This window comes from Pelmatolapia mariae, linkage group LG10_11 (assembly GCF_036321145.2).
Source record: "Pelmatolapia mariae isolate MD_Pm_ZW linkage group LG10_11, Pm_UMD_F_2, whole genome shotgun sequence".
In the NCBI taxonomy this organism is placed as follows: Eukaryota; Metazoa; Chordata; class Actinopteri; order Cichliformes; family Cichlidae; genus Pelmatolapia; species Pelmatolapia mariae.
Window position 1 is genome coordinate 37566746 of NC_086236.1, and position 17026 is coordinate 37583771.

The following is a 17026-nucleotide window of genomic DNA, read 5'->3' on the forward strand; positions in this document are numbered from 1 at the left end:
CACCTGCCGTGTCTTTGTGACACAGAAAAGGTGAACGATGGTCTCTACGTGCATGGTTCCCACTGTGAAGCATGGAGGAGGAGGAGGTGTGATGGTGTGGGGGGGCTTTGCTGGTGACGGTGTTGGGGATTTATTCAAAACTGAAGGCAGACTGACCCAGCATGGCTACCACAGCATCCTGCAGCCACATGCCAGGACAGGACAATGAGCCCAAACACACCTCCAGGCTGTGTGAGAGCTGTTTGACCAAGAAGGAGAGTGATGGAGAGCTGATAGCCTGGCCTCCACAGTCACCTGTGGGTGGCTATAACTTAAAAGAGATCCAGGCATGAAGGGTGGCTACTTTGAGGAATCTAAAATATAAAACATGTTTTGAGTTATTTCACACTTTTTTGTTTACTACATAATTCCACATGTGTTCATTCATAGTTTTGATGCCTTCAGTAAGAATCTGCGATGTAAATAGTTAAAAAACATAAAGAATTAAGTGTATCCAAACTTGACTGCTAGTGTGGGTGTTAGTACTAAAAATCTCAGGCGAGTTTGAATCTCAGTGACCTCGGCCTCAAGGTCTGTGAGTGTGAAAACTCTAGAACAAAGACACGGGAGTTTATAAATGATGCAACTGGTGTGTCCACTAAAAACTTGGTGACCTTGACCTCAAGGTTAGAGGTCCTTTTGACAAAGCATATAGTTAGGGCTGGATCAGGTGACCCTGAATCGTCCCCTAGTTATGCTGCAATAGGTGTAGGCTGCTGGGGGACTCCCATGATGCACTAAGCATTTCTCCTTGTCTCGCCCATTTTCACTCATCATGGGTTAATAAACTATAATTAATCATTAATGAATCTTGATCTTTGGCTCTCTTTTGTCTTGTCTCCCTTCCCTCACCCCCCACTGTCACAGCAGATGGCCCTGAGCCTGGTTCTGCTGAGTGTTTCCCTCCCACTGTTGCCAAAGTGTTTCGTCTGATTGCTGGGATTTCTCTGTATTATTTAAGGGTCTTTTCCTTACAATATAAAGCGCCTTGAGGTGACTGTTGCTGTGATTTGGTGCTAAATAAATAAAATGTAACTGAATTAAAAAAATAGAAGTCATTATTTTGAACTTGAGAACAAAGCGATGTAGGGTTTTTAAATTCATACAAGGTGAATCTGGATGCAACAACTTGGAGCTTTTATGTTAGCTTTGAAGTGCTCCTCTAATTTCATTCAGCAGTGTATAAATGCAGGGGCATAATACTGTATTTGGACAGCTATTAATTTTTTGTCCCCTGAAGGAGCCTTTGTTAAAACAAGCTTAAAACTAGGGTTTTTTCAACTTCAGGTACTTTCAGGTACTTTCTTCAGGTGGTTTCTTTGCTTCAGATATTTTGAATGAATTTCCATTGCTTCGTTTCATCTAGGCTTGACCTTTGTGAACTTCTTAATTTAAAGACATTTTAAAACCTGTTTAAAAAGTCCTTTGTTTTCATTACTTATTATCAATATTGCTTTAAGTACTCAGCTTGCATAGAAAGGTGCTCAGTAAGTATCAGGAGTGAGGCACCGGTAAGATCAGCAGTACTGGAGAAAAGTAAAAGCAGTTAGAATGGGCTGACAGGACGAAGTACAGTGCTGGCTTGACACACACAATGAACCCAATTCAATAAGCAGTCTGTTACCACACACCTGATGTTTGCTGATAACATACTGGCCTACAAGTATCAGCTGATGTTTAGCTGTGATCACTGGAAAGGGGAGGAATATGTGTAGAGTAGAAATTGTTAAGACTTCCTTCTTCTCCTCACAGTTGCTAAACATTATATATATAACTTTAATTCTAATGCTTTATAACCAGTTGACTAGTTATTTCCTCAACAGGGTGGAAAGGAAAGAGCGGGCACGTCTAAAGACTGTTAAATTCAATGCCAAGCCAGGGTCGTTTGAGTCAAAAAGGGTGAGTACCTTGCAAAGTGGAAATTTCTATTAGCGACACAGTGCGATGATCCACAGGCTAGTTCAGATAGACCTGAACATGTATAAGAAGCTTAACCTTTAAATCTTTACAGAGCTGTTTGATTTACAAACAAAGTTAACACAGACAAACATTTTTATGCCTTCATTGAACAAACAAGTAATCACTTCCAGTGCAGGCAAGTAAACCTTAACTTTGGAAAAGTCCATCAGATCATTTCTTCTGTAAAAGGTCTTCATTTGTATTTGTTTCAGTTCTCTTGATATTTTACTTGTGTGCTTTGATTTGCACCCTTGTTTAATCAGCCAACCTCTACTAAGCTTCAGGTCATGGACTTCCTGCCCCGACATTCTCCTGCCACATTTCATTTTTGGTTGCATCCAGTGATGACAGTGTGCGCAGGCCCAGGGTAGTCTCCACCATACTTTACAGGTTTGTAAAGGTTTGCCAGGTTTTTAACTTCCAAATATAACACTGAGAACTTGTAGCTCTGAGCTTTGCTCAGTGTTGTAGATCATGCAGGTGTCTTTGGCTAGGTGAAGTCAGGGGCTTACTCATTTTTCCAGCCGGCACTGTGAGTGATTACTTGACATGAAAAACAAACAGTTTTTTGTGTATAGTTGACTTCACACATTGTCAGGTGGTCAGTCAGGTCACCTACTGATCAGAAGGCTGGTGGTTCAATCCTTGCCTGCTCTAGTCTGCGAGCCAAGTATCCTTGGGCAAGATCCTAACCCCAAGTTGCTCTCCGATGCATGCATCGGAGTATGAATGTTAACTAGAGAGCACTTACATAGAAAAGAGTGATTGAGTGAATGAGACAAGTTGTGTAAAGTGCTTTGACTGCTCAGAGTAGAAAAGCGCAATGCCACAAACCCTTTCTTACAGCTGTAGATATACTTCGTTTATTAAACGTATGCAGCAGCCAGTTTTCTGTTGATAATCTTACCTCCCACAAGTCAAACCTTCACCACCTGTGAATTATCAGCTCAACTTCATTTTTGAAACAGATGTGGTATATTTACAAAGCATCAAGTGCAATATATTCTACAACCACAGACACACATCAGCACATACAGGCAGGTTATTTCAGCTGTCATCCTCTCAAATTCCATCTTTTCCTTCTATTACTGCATGTTTTTACGTGGAACCTCTTTCTTATATTTTATTTTTCATGGCATGTTCTGGGTAACTTTGCTTTTATTTTAAATGGGTGGCATGTCAAGAAGTGTGCAATCTCATACTGATTTATTTAGGAATACAGCAGAAGAAGCTCAGTCATTTTATATATTGCTGTTGTTGTCTGACAGTCTTGTAATTGTCTTTAGTTTTTGGTTGACCTCATCTATTTGTGGCCAGCTCGGCTCAAAGCTTCACATATTATTAGGTCCAATTAAAACACGCAGCAGTGATTAACACTTACTTAACTTCTTGACATTCTACTTCCTGCAAACAGTTTTGTCTGCATGACAATGATACACCTGTTTGCCCCATGCTTTCTCTCCCTTCGCAGTCATTCACTGACAAACGTAAAAAGAATTTCATCTTTACACGAAAGTTCCCATTCTACAAGAACAAAGATGGTGAGCAGGATGGCAGTGATTCAGACCGTAAGTAAGCTCACAGACACATACGTGCTTTCATGCAGTCAGTGTAGGTCACACGTCAGGCCAGAAGGGAAACCACAGGTGTGTTTTCAAGTGTGGGAACCTCACGGAGGCCTTTACTCTTTGCAGTCATCCTTGTTTTCTGTCCTTTTCTGATGCAGAAATGCCATAATCACTGCTCTCATAATCACTGCTGTTCATTTTGTGGTGATATTATATGACCCAGTTTCCCTTCAGAGATCATCTAGGTACAGTCCAACATTTGGTATTTTGGCTCTCCCTGCTGGCTGCTCATTGTTTTGAGAAGGACAGATCTGTGGGTCGCAGCCTCTCTCCTCATTTCCTCCACCTTTTGCTTATGTTGTGGCTGTCCTCCTTGCTCTCTTTCTTCTGTTCTGGCTCTCTGTGGACGGCCAATAGGACATCCTGGGGATAGGTGATGATGGGTATGGGACAAAGACATTAAGTAAGTTGGTCCATAAATGGTTCCTCCTTCTACAACCCCCCCCCCCCTAATACAAAAAGCTTGTGTTTCTTGTCTGAATGTTCTTCTGCCTGCATTACTGCATGCTGCAGTTGTTGGCTTTATCTTGCTTCTTGGTTCACTAAAACATGACATGTGGCAGAGATTTTAAAATGTTTAATATCTGTATAATGTCATGTAAGGAGGGTCATGTAACCATCTTTTTCTTGTATAAGGTGAAGACTTTAAAGAATCATTTAAAATGCATCAGAGGACAAATATTTAAAAATAACTACTGAAATCTTATTATATATATATTGGGTTAGTTTTTATGCTTTCGGTGGCTTGTTCCATTTATACCTTGACGCATCTGTAATGCTTGCATTATCTGAGAACTGCATGATTTGTTAAGGGTCGCAGGTTCTGCAGGACACGGTTATGACCTTGTATTCGGCCTAAGGAGGAACCACTGGGATCTCTCACGACTCCACCAGCATGATCTTTATTATTCCAGCCTTACTATGTGGATATTGTTTCATGCATGTTTGCATGGTGCTTTTGTTTTCGTTTATGAGCATAGCAGCTTGAATGACAGTCTTAGAGGTTGCCACGGTTGCATCTGTTTGTTTGGGCCTTCTACAGTAAAATGTCATTTGCTGTTGGAGTTCATGTTTCAGCGTTGCGGGTATGTGTTTATGTCCAGTAGTTTGATTAGCACATGATTGCTAAATACTGAGAGTATTTAATTATGCGTGTTTCAGTACCTAAAATTCAAATCAAGACACATTTTTATGTTTTTAAGAGTTTCCTAAATTAGCTAATTATTAGCACTGACAACACAAACGCATCACTGAAACCACCGTGTACTTTTTTTTGAAGTTCTCATTTGTAAACTTTAGAAGATACTAAAATATCAGTAAATGTAAAACATGAATAAAATGTTGATTATTACAGACTTATCTCGAACTGTTACATGTATTTTGATGGGTTTTTCTTTGTTGCCCACAAATTCTGATAGCTAAAGGTAGCACTATATTTTGTGAAATATCCCAACAGGAAGTCAAGAGGAAGTGATTCTGTCATATGAACCAGTGATGCGTCATGAAAGTAAGTCAAAACTTTGCAATTCCAGTTATTTTTTATTATTATTAGTCCTTTATTTATCCAGGAAAAAACCCTCATTGAGATTAAAAATCTTATTTCCAAGAGAGATCTGGCATCATGGCAGCAAAAGTCAAAAATACATGTACCACATAAGTACATAACAAATACAAAATCCCGTACAAACATGTGAAAAATACACAATAACAGATCAGTTAAGAGCGACATTAAAAACAATCACACGGACTAACAGAGTTATTCTCTCGTTCCTTAAAGATGGACTTAAACTCCATCAACATAACCAACTCTGACAGTTTCAGTTCCTTCTGCAGATTATTCCAGGAAACAGGGGCAGCGTATTTAAAAGCCTTTCCCCCCCAATTCTGTTCTGATTTTTGGGGACAATTAGTTGTAAGATATTGTGAGAACAAAGGCTGTATTGGTTGTGCCGGTTTTTTTTCAGTTAATTCATTCATTCATTCTTTTGTGTCCTTAAAGCAAGCGTTATACACATCAGCCACTGAGCATTAATGAGCTTCACTTTCAAGTTGTTGATTTAGATAATACAAACACGTCACAGCTATCTCGGGCTTTGTGAACTTTTGCACATGCCACATTCACAGACAGTCACACGGGTGGATGCATTGGGGGTAAGCCCACTCTGACAGCCCACAGCCCACTCTGACACCTTGATTGTTTTTTTGGTTTTTATGGCTTCTTGAAATTATATATTTTGTTAAAATTTAGTTTCATATGTATTTTTTTACAAACTAGTTTTTTCCAAATAGTTTTCGTGTGCCAACCTAAATTCCATATTATTCCTCTTTTCTGTTAAGCCCACAAAACAGCCCACCAAAGTTAGGGATGGTTTTAATAAATTTTCTTACCACAAACTGCCCCACATGTGAAATCGAAATGTATAGACTTTGCAAGAACTGTACAGTTTCCAGTTGCTGCTGTCTACTCTACATATTTTCTTAATCACTTAATATTAATATCCTTTGTAGATAATAACAACATAATTAAAGCTATGCTACGGTCCTCTAACAGTTTACTTTTTATGAAATCTCTAAGAAGTCTGTGTTTTTCCTTTAGTTAACTATGCCAGACCTGTCATAATCCTGGGACCCATGAAGGAAAGAATCAATGATGACCTCATATCAGAGTTCCCAGACAAGTTTGGATCTTGTGTGCCGCGTAAGTATTTGACTTTGCATTGCTAATGTAAGGATGAAGTGGAAAACTGAAACAGGACATTACAGATTAGTATTCCAGTTTAATGGAAGAAATGTCTACGTCTGCATCCGTTGGAGACCTTTCTGTGTAGAGTCTGCATGTTCTCCCTGCTACTGTCTGCACTCTCTCAGGCTCCCATCCACAGTACAAAGACATGGATGTTTGGTTAACATGCATGCCTGTGGCCATTCTACAGTATGTCTGAATACAGTATGTGTGAATGTGAGAGTGAGTGGTTGTCTGTCTCACTCTGCTGGTGGTCTGCTCAGGTAGATTCCACCTTTGACCCTTGGACAGCTGGAATAGACAGCAGCTCCCTGTGACCCTAAATTATACAAACAGTTAAGAAAATGGATAGATGGATGGAAAACTGCAGCTATTCAATCAGTAGCTGAGGGACAGCTCACACAGATTCCACCAGCCTTCTCATTGTAGAAAACCAAGTATATATGGTCTCCATTGTGAGAATAGATCTTGTAATCTTCTCCACACAGTACCAGAGGAACACCGTGTTAAATATTACTTAATTTAATGACACTGGCTTGGAGCACGAAGCATGGGTATTGCTGGTTTGTAAGAGAAAGCTGTCACAAGCTGGCCCAACAGGATCAGCCTTCTTCTTCTTCAGTTGTGTGTGCTGTGTTTGTCGTTAGCTGCAGCAGTTTTGATTTTGCATGTTTTTATTTACCCATCTCTTATTTGAATTTACCCTTCAAACCATATAAAGCTGCTAACCATTCAGGTTACCAAGGTAAGTGAGCCCATGAACTGATTCTCTCAACTTACTGTTTAGAAAGTCCGTTAAAGTGAAGTAGTGTGTTCCCATAAACAAGTCCATTCATCTTTTTGGAACCACAGTTTGTGTATAATGTGGAATTTCTTTAAAGATATCCATTCAAATGTACTTAAAGCTGTCATTGATATTATTATTGTTATTATTATTGTTGTTATTATTATATCATTATGGTACACTAATAATATAGAATTCTGTGCCACATCCTCTCCATATATTAACAGAGGCGCTTACCTGTGAGTTCAAAAACATGATCACATTTATGTCACAGCTCGGTAATAACATGGTAATAACATGGTTTTAGTATTAGTGTGATAATAAAGACAGAACATGCAAGGTTATCTACTTACTGCAGTAAAGGCCACGCAGTACCTTGGTATTAATCACAAGTATATCAGTATGACTGAAATGTATTTTACTTGTTCATTATTAAACTGTTATCCCAGCATTACCGTGTTATTACTGTGCTGTGATGTGCTAGCAGTGTTATCCCATGTTTCCAGTTTAGCCCTTTAATCTCTGTTGGATAGCTTTAAAGGTGAATTTGTTGCAGTTAATGTGAGAATTGTAAAATGTGAGTGAGTTACTTATTCATTTAGATAGAATTATAGCAAATGTAAAGTTACTAAGAGTTAATGTTCCTGCTCATACTGAAGATACCACTCGACCAAAGAGGGACTACGAGGTTGATGGGCGAGACTACCACTTTGTGATGTCGAGGGAACAGATGGAGAAGGATATCCAAGAGCACAAGTTCATTGAGGCTGGGCAGTATAATGATAATCTCTATGGAACGAGCGTCCATTCTGTCAAATACGTGGCTGAGAGGGTAAGATTTGATCTGTGTCCGAGCTCTGTTTGCCAGCAGCGTCACAGAGAAGCATTTAAAATATAAAAGTGTGCAGAGTGCAATATATTCTCTGAGAAATCAAAGCAGCTACACTGCACTTTGCAAAGCAAAGACGATTTAGAAACACATAAGAGTTATTTTAAAATAATCTTAATATGAGAGCTAGTGTGATTCTGTGTGCTACAGCTAAACCTGTGCTTCTGTCTCAGGGTAAACACTGCATTCTGGATGTTTCTGGAAATGCTATCAAACGACTACAAGTAGCACAACTCTATCCCATCGCCATCTTCATAAAGCCGAAGTCTATTGATTCATTAATGTGAGTATTCATGTGGTCTTTTGTCACAAACTACCAATAGAGGTTTTGTCCCCCCCCATTACAATAGTTCTTTAGAAGCACTATTCAGACATGCAATACTAGCAGCTGTAAACCGATGGACACATGAATCTGTCAACTAAGCCATCCTGGAGTCTGCACAGACGTCTTCTGTCCAGGAAACAGTGAACCGCACAGTGAAGTCAAACAGCTTAGTTCAGCACAGGAAGGCCGGGTAGTTAAATATTAACAGAAATGTAGGCATCTTAATCTGAAATAAGAGACGGGTGTGTTTCATTTGGTATGCGCACATTTCTATTGTGTGTGTGTGTGTGTGTGTGTGTGTGTGTGTGTGTGTGTGTGTGTGTGTGTGTGTGTGTACAGGGCCATGAATAAGAGACTGACAGAGGAACAAGCCCAGAAGATCTTTGACAGGGCGATGAAGCTTGAGCAGGAGTTTGGTGAATTCTTTACAGGTACAGTATTAAAACAAACCATTTATACTGAATCACTGTAGCTCAAACATTGTTTGAACAGTGTCTAAATCCAAAGCTAAGGCATCAGTGACAGTATTGGTTAAGTCAGACAACTGAAAAAGCTTCTACTCCTCAATAAGGAGAACGACACGCTGTATAGATTTTAGCATGTATAACTTTTCTACTTTTGCTGAAGTTTTGAAAGATGTACATCAAAAACAGAAAGAAACTATTTAAAAATCATTTAAAGATTCTATTGGTCTGGTCTGAGCTCACGATGTCACCAGATGCACAAAATTAGGAATTGTAAACCTGTCTCAGTACCCACAGCTGAATCATGTAATAAATGAACTTGAGAAATCAAAGAAGGCGTTCGGAGTCTTCAGCTTTCAGTCCTCTCTTCTGAGGAACCAGCTCCCAGTTTGGATTTGGGAGACAGACACCATCTCTTACTTTATGCTTGCTCATAGTGGGCCCTGTGAGTGTTGGGGTTTTCTCTGTATTATTCTGGAGTCTTTACCTTACAACATAAAGCGACTGTTGTGATTCGACAGTAGATAAATAAAACTGAATTAGATTGACATGAAAAATTAAATTGAACTGAATCTGAGGTTTAACTAATGGATGGAGTCTCCTGGTCCAATACTCTGACGTCAACCTTCCCGAGGAGGCTGAGGAGTGTGAGAGCTGTACGCTCGGAAACACTCTCCATTCCCCTCCTTGAATAAAGATGGAAATGAAAATTATCAACCTACCGAAGACCAAACTCTCATTCCAGCAACTCAACATGGCACTGGGTAGTATTTTATATGGCCCCCACACGCTTGTATGGAACCTCAGTAGGGTCCAGGTATCAGCTCATGCTATCAGTAGTGACCCTGGACAAATGCAAACTAGTAAAGAAAACGGTCAGAAAAAAAATGTCAGTGGCCTCCACAGGTTAAACCATTCCTGTTTGAGAGTCGTGTCATTATTGGGCCTTTGGTGCACACGAGGCTAATTCATTAACACCAAAGTAGCTGAAACAGATCAACAACGCATTCTGCTAAATATTAAAAGGTGTTCCTTTAATTGTTTGAAGCAGTGTAATGCTGTGAATGCTTTATTGTGATATACAGGACATCCATTGCTTAGATGCAGTATAGTGTGCTGAAGAAGCCAAGACCATCCAACTCCATTCAGTCTACAAATGGCATAAATAAAGAAATTAAATCATGTAAAAAATAAAACTGTGGGCACTGATGCCAGTCTAGTGTTTAAAATATATATGAATCACTCTGTCTCAAGTCTATGTATCACAAGGTTATGTAATATTTACCTGGACTGTTGATGCTTTCTGTTTACAGACAGCACTGCTGGAATTACATATTTCCACAAGCAAAGCCAATAACTGAAAAATGTGCCATATAAGCATTATATCATGCTCCCCCAGAGGAATGTTGGCATGAATCCACCGGTACACACAGTATAAGGATCAAGGCTGCCTTTCACTGTAGTGTGCTTTCACATCCCTCATATTCTTCTTCTGTGATGGATAGGTTAGGAGAGTGAATGCCAAAGCAAAATGTCCTTTGGAAACACGTACACTTCTTAAAGGTGTCTCCTTAGCAGTGGGCCAGAAACATCCAACAACCAGTTTACATTTGCTCTTTATCTCCAGTACATGGACCACAAGACTCATAGAAAAGCTAATTGTAGAAGCCAAACAGAGACGCTAAATAACTCACCAAATCTAATAGCAATTGGGGAAAAGGAAATGCAGTTGAAATCCCCCAGTTTGAGTCAACTTCATATAAATCTGGGATTGGGGTTGTTGGTTTTTTTTCTGATCCTACCAGCGTATGTCAGGAATCTTCAAATCCTGGCTTCCTGTATAAAAACATCAATGTGTCTAACTTTGATGTATCTGTGTCATACAAGGTTCATTCATATGTTTTTTTATTTGCAGCACTGGTTCAAGGCGAAACCTTGGAGGACATTTATAACCACTGCAAACAGGTCATAGAAGAACATTCAGGACCCTATATCTGGATCCCCTCAAAGGAGAAAGTATAATAGCTCATTATGCTGGAAGGGAGTCTGGACTTTTAGGATCTAGTAATATGAAAACTGTTTGGCAACAAATAGTCTTTATAAATACATATTGTGAATATGTTGGCTTTTTTTATTTGTTCATTTGATCTTGTGTTTGATTATTGTTTGTTTTTCACTTAACCTAATTGTTCCTGAATGTAAACCACAAAAATGTTATAAAGTTTTAGCTCACAAAGTATGTATATTTGCTTTTTTCTTATTTAAACAAAAAGGATAAAAACAAAATAGATTTGGGATATATAGCTGCATTAATACAAAGTGGAAGGTGGCATGTACGGTGCCGATATCTTTGCTTTGTCAGCAATGGAGAGAAACCCGGTGACTGGACTTTGACATCCTTACTGTCACTGCACACTGCAACTAGTAAATACTGCTGAACACTGCTTTGCTTTGTGTTTATTTACAGTATCATTTCTACCTTAAATGACTACCTTCACTCTTTTGACATGACACTAAACATTTGTGAGAAAACTATTTTGTTGTTTCTTGTTGTCGGCGGGAACATTTATCCAGATACTGCTGTGCCAATGCTGAATCAAGAAAGACAGCTGTTTAGACTTCAGAAAGCTAACACTTTATTTTCCTAATAAAATCGCTTCCAAAAGCAGAGATTTATTTGCTGTAAATTCAACTGGGATTCAAAAGTCCTTTATAGAACATATTTAATTTAAGAGATTAGTGTAATGTGATCTATGGAGCTTGGAAAGAAAAGCAACTGGACTTCTTTAAGTTTCGTGAAGACATTTCACTTCTCATCCAAGAAGCTTTTTCACTCCTAAACCAAACAGTGGAGAGTCTCGGGTATTTATACAAATGCAGGCCATCATATGTCTCATCAAATGAGCCGAGGTGTGAAAAAGGGTGTGGTCATTATCAGCGAGGCGTCGGGTGAAACCATTGTGACACCTTGCCTCACGCTATCATGTGACCTTTTGAGATCAACTGACGCAAGATGTGAGTGGGCGTTAAGGTGCCTGGGAAAGGATTTCAAAAATGGATTATAGGTAAGGCACCCGCTCACTGTGATGGTTTTTTATTAAAAGTATGGAATTGTGATTACTAAGGACAAATCTTTTGCAATCAATAGTAAGACACTACAGTGTAGTTGTAAAAGAAAAAGACCATAACCTGTTTTAATTTAAAAGTATAAAAGTATGTAGTTGAAAAAACAAAACTATCTAACGAATCAAATTTTGAACATGATGTAATTAAGAAAACAATGAACTTTTTCAAATTTACATTTGAAAAAGAGGACACCAAAGTAGATGGCTTGTCTTGTTCCAAAGATATGTGCTTTGTGCATGAGTTGTGCGATGTATATATATATAGTGCAACAATACTTGTATCGATATTGAACCGTTCGATACAGTGCTTTCGGTTCAGTACGCATATGTATCGAACAATACAAAAATTTTTATTTATTTTATCAACTTTTCTTCTGACGATGCTGTCTGTGTTGAGAGCTCAGTGGATCTGCGTTCGACTACTTCGCCTAGGCTGCACTGTCGAGCGCAGATCCACTGAGCGCAGCGCAAGCTAGCGAGACAGAAGCTAAGCTCGTTGCAACATGGCAACTGCCTCAACGCTAGCCGAAATTGAACCTCCCCCACCCTCATTCAGATCTGGCGTTTGGAACTATTTTGGTTTTCGTGTGAAGTATGACCCTGAAGGTAAGCCCGTCATGGACAAAAGTAAAACAGTATGTCGGATGTGCCACGCAATGCTCAATTACATTGGTAGGAACTAGTGCATTAGCGCAGTTAGCTCGTTAACGTGTTGACGACGTCCAGCCCCACGCACGGGGCGATCCGTGGTAACTCGTTAACGGAGATTTGCCGCGTTATGGCGTTAATGTCATTTTAACGAGATTAACACTGACAGCACTAGTGGGAACACAATGAATATGACTGAACATTTACGCCGACATCATCCTAGTGCAAAGACAAGTGGAAGCAGACAAAAACAACAAGCACACACGCTACAAACTTTACCCGAGTCATTTAGTCAGCCGTTAGCACATGATTCTCCTTATGGGGACCTGATATGTTTAATATGCTGCTGAGAATATACCCCAGAAGAAGCGTATAGTATAGCTTTTGTTTTGGAAAGAGCCATTTCTCTGTAATAAACTCTCTTTTCCAAAGATGAGGGATTTCTCGATCAGATAGATTTTTTTTTTTATTATTTTGTTGTTTCAGCAACATTAAATTTAAAAACTGTACTTTTGAATTAAAATATATATTTATAATTTTAATAAATGACAAATTAAAAAGGCATGAACATTTTTTTGTATCGAAAAAATATCGAACCGTGACACCAAAGTATCGAACCGAACCGAACCGTGAATTTTGTGTATCGTTGCACCCCTAATATATATATATGTATATATATATATATATATATATATATATATATATAACACCCATCTCGCCCCTGCGGGCGGTTTATCCTTCAAGCTCGGGTCCTCTACCAGAGGCTTGGGAGCTTGAGGGTCCTGCACAGTATCTTAGCTGTTCCCAGGACTGCGCTCTTCTGGACAGAGATCTCCGATGTTGTTCCCGGGATCTGCTGGAGCCACTCGCCTAGCTTGGGAGTCACCGCACCTAGTGCTCCGATTACCACGGGGACCACCGTTACCTTCACCCTCCACATCCTCTCGAGCTCTTCTCTGAGCCCTTGGTATTTCTCCAGCTTCTCGTGTTCCTTCTTCCTGATATTGCTGTCATTCGGAACCGCTAAATCGATCACTACAGCCGCCTTCTTCTGTTTGTCTACCACCACTATGTCCGGTTGGTTAGCCACCACCATTTTGTCCGTCTGTATCTGGAAGTCCCACAGGATCTTAGCTCGGTCATTCTCCATCACCCTTGGGGGCATCTCCCATTTTGACCTCGGGACTTCCAGGTTATACTCGGCACAGATGTTCCTGTACACTATGCCGGCCACTTGGTTATGGCGTTCCATGTATGCCTTGCCTGCTAGCATCTTGCACCCTGCTGTTATGTGCTGGATTGTCTCTGGGGCATCTTTACACAGCCTGCACCTGGGGTCTTGCCTGGTGTGATAGACCCCAGCCTCTATGGATCTTGTACTCAGAGCTTGTTCTTGTGCTGCCATGATTAGTGCCTCTGTGCTGTCTTTCAGTCCAGCTTTGTCCAGCCACTGGTAGGATTTCTGGATATCAGCCACCTCCTCTATCTGCCAGTGGTACATACCGTGCAGGAACCTGTCCTTCCATGATGGTTCCTCGCCTTCCTCCTCTTTCTTGGGTTTCTGCTGCCTGAGGTATTCACTGAGCACGCTGTCAGTTGGGGCCATCTTCGTGATGTATTCGTGGATGTTTCTTGTCTCATCCTGGACTGTGGTGCTGACACTCACCAGTCCCCGGCCTCCTTCCTTCCGCTTAGCGTACAGCCTCAGGGTGCTGGACTTGGGGTGAAACCCTCCATGCATGGTCAGGAGCTTTCTTGTCTTTATGTCAGTGGCTTCTATCTCCTCCTTTGGCCAGCCTATTACCCCAGCAGGGTACCTGATCACGGGCAGGGCGTAGGTGTTGATGGCCCGGATCTTGTTCTTACCGTTCAGCTGACTCCTCAGGACTTGCCTGACCCTCTGCAGGTACTTGGTGGTTGCAGCTTTCCTAGCGGCCTCTTCATGGTTCCCATTTGCCTGCGGGATCCCCAGGTACTTGTAACTGTCCTCTATGTCTGCAATGTTGCCTTCTGGTAGTTCAATCCCCTCAGTTCTGACTACCTTCCCTCTCTTTGTTACCATCCGACTACACTTCTCCAGTCCGAACGACATTCCAATGTCATTGCTGTAAAGCCTGGTGGTGTGGATCAGTGAATCGATGTCTCGTTCACTCTTGGCATACAGCTTGATGTCATCCATGTACAGGAGGTGGCTGACAACCGCTCCGTTTCATAGTCGGTATCCGTAGCCAGTCTTGTTAATGATCTCACTGAGGGGGTTCAGGCCTATGCAGAACAGCAGTGGGGACAGAGCATCTCCTTGGTAGATCCCGCACTTGATGGTGACTTGTGCTATGGGCTTGGAGTTGGCCTCTAGTGTTGTACGCCACATCCCCATTGAGTTCCTGATGAAGACTCTTAGGGTCCTGTTGATCTTGTACAATTCTAGGCATTCCAGTATCCAGCTGTGGGGCATTGAGTCATAGGCCTTCTTGTAATCAATCCAGGCTGTGCACAGGTTGGTCAGTCTGGTCTTGCAGTCTCGGCTGACTGTTCTGTCTACCAGTAGCTGGTGTTTTGCGCCTCTGGTATTCTTGCCCATCCCTTTCTGTGCCCCGCTCATGTATTGACCCATGTGCCTGTTCATCTTAGCCGATATGATGCCTGACAGGAGCTTCCATGTAGTACTGAGGCAGGTTATTGGTCGGTAGTTGGATGGGACCGGTCCCTTCTTGGGGTCCTTGGGGATCAGAACCGTCCGACCTTCGGTTAGCCATTCCGGGTGTCTCTCGTTAACTAGCAGCTGGTTCATTTGTGCTGCCAGACGCTCGTGGAGTGCAGTCAGCTTCTTCAGCCAGTAGGCGTGAACCATGTCGGGCCCTGGTGCTGTCCAACTCTTCATACTGGAGACCCTTTCTTGGATATCTGCCACTGTGATGGTTACTGGACCCTGTTCAGGGAGGTCGCTATGGTCTGCCCTCAGATCCACTAGCCACTGAGCATTGCCGTTATGGGTTGCATCCTTCTCCCATATGCTCTTCCAGTATTGCTCCGTCTCCAGCCTTGGTGGTGCTGTTCTCTTATTGTTCCCTTGCCACTGAGAGTACACCTTTGCTGGTTCTGTGGAGAACAGCTAGTTTATTCTCCTGCCTTCTATCTCTCTGGTGTACCTTCTCAAGCGGCTGGCCAAGGCTGTGAGTCTTTGTTTGGCAGTTTCCAAGGCCTCAGGTATGGACAGCTTGCTGTATTTCTTATGCACCTTCTTTGTCGCGCCTTTCTGCAACTCCGTTAGTTGGCTAACCTCCCTTCGTGCTACTTTGATCTTGCCCTCTAGCCTCCTTCTCCATGGAGGGTACTGCCCCTTGTGGCTGTTCAACTTGTAGCCAAGCATCTCACTGATCACTGCTGGCGTATTGTAGATCAGCTTGTTAGTGTCGGTAATCGTGGTTGTAGGTATCATCCGTAGTGCTGCATTAACATCATCTAGCAGACCTTCTGAGGGTACTTCACGTAATCTTGGTAACCGGCTACGGGGGATCCAGGTTTCAAGCTTGGCCATGATCCTATCTTTCAGGTCAGTTCCTCTCGCACTCAACGATCCTTCTCCTATCGCACTTGGGGCTATGTACCCAATCTCGGGTGGGGGTGATGATATCTCCCCCCTGACCTGGCGTCCTGACTCCTCCTTGCCGTAGCATTTATGTTGTACCTCGTCAATCTCTAGCTGTGAGAGCAGTCCCTTCTTTCTAATGTTGGAACACTGAGCTACTAGTTGTTTCGCCGTCATTGTGGACGTTGGGTATCGAAGAATCCATAAGTCCCTCATCCTATTCATGTAACCCCTTCCGCCAGGGTTACTTGCATAGTAGCATTCCAACAACGCCCTGTTTTCGTCTCTTGCCCACCAATGCCTTCTTGTTCCAGTAGCCCACTTGTCATATATATATACCCAGATAGCAAGACGACATTGAATCTATGTTGATTTTTCATCCGAACCGTCGTATATGGTCGGGGTTGAAATGCCAATGTTGTAACAACATTGAAATACTGTGGTAAACCGACGGTCTTACTATAGAGACGTTGTAACGATGTTGATTCACCGTTGTTTTTTTGTCATTGATATTTGATCTATTTATAGTCGACCAGGTGACAACAACAACATCGAGAAAACATCTATTTATAGTTGACGATCATTCGGCTCCGGTCACCATCAAAAACCATCGATTTGTAGTTGAGCATTAAATTGCATTGCAACTGATCGGGTATAAAGTACCAGAGAAAGTAGATTTATTGTTCATTTGTTATAAATGACTTGGTCTAGTTCACCAGCTTTAAAAAATCGTGTCTACGTGCAATTTATGTATAGTTGACCGGGAAATTAAAGCAGCGATCACTTGGACTATTCCGCAGCACCCCTCTCACATTGGTACATCCCCCCCCCCC

At 41.5% G+C, this 17026-nt stretch overlaps 1 protein-coding gene across 15 annotated transcripts in view; it reads left to right on the plus strand.

Annotated features, from left to right (window-relative positions):
- The window catches only part of dlg2 (discs, large homolog 2 (Drosophila)), a 178250-nt gene extending 166974 nt beyond the window's left edge, over window positions 1-11276 (plus strand). For 11 of the 15 annotated variants that reach the window (XM_063488391.1, XM_063488392.1, XM_063488395.1 and 8 more), the window contains 9 exons: window positions 1863-1938; window positions 3470-3566; window positions 5083-5133; window positions 6223-6324; window positions 7091-7114; window positions 7813-7985; window positions 8216-8325; window positions 8707-8798; window positions 10747-11276. In XM_063488391.1, coding sequence (XP_063344461.1) covers window positions 1863-1938; window positions 3470-3566; window positions 5083-5133; window positions 6223-6324; window positions 7091-7114; window positions 7813-7985; window positions 8216-8325; window positions 8707-8798; window positions 10747-10853 — 832 coding nt within the window. In that variant the 3' untranslated portion in view covers window positions 10854-11276. Of the gene's footprint in view, window positions 1-1862; window positions 1939-2276; window positions 2389-3469; window positions 3573-3983; window positions 4030-5082; window positions 5134-6222; window positions 6325-7090; window positions 7115-7812; window positions 7986-8215; window positions 8326-8706; window positions 8799-10746 lie in introns of those variants that run through there. The other 4 variants (XM_063488394.1, XM_063488396.1, XM_063488393.1 and 1 more) reach the window with 4 other exon arrangements.
- Window positions 11277-17026: the final 5750 nt, after the last annotated feature.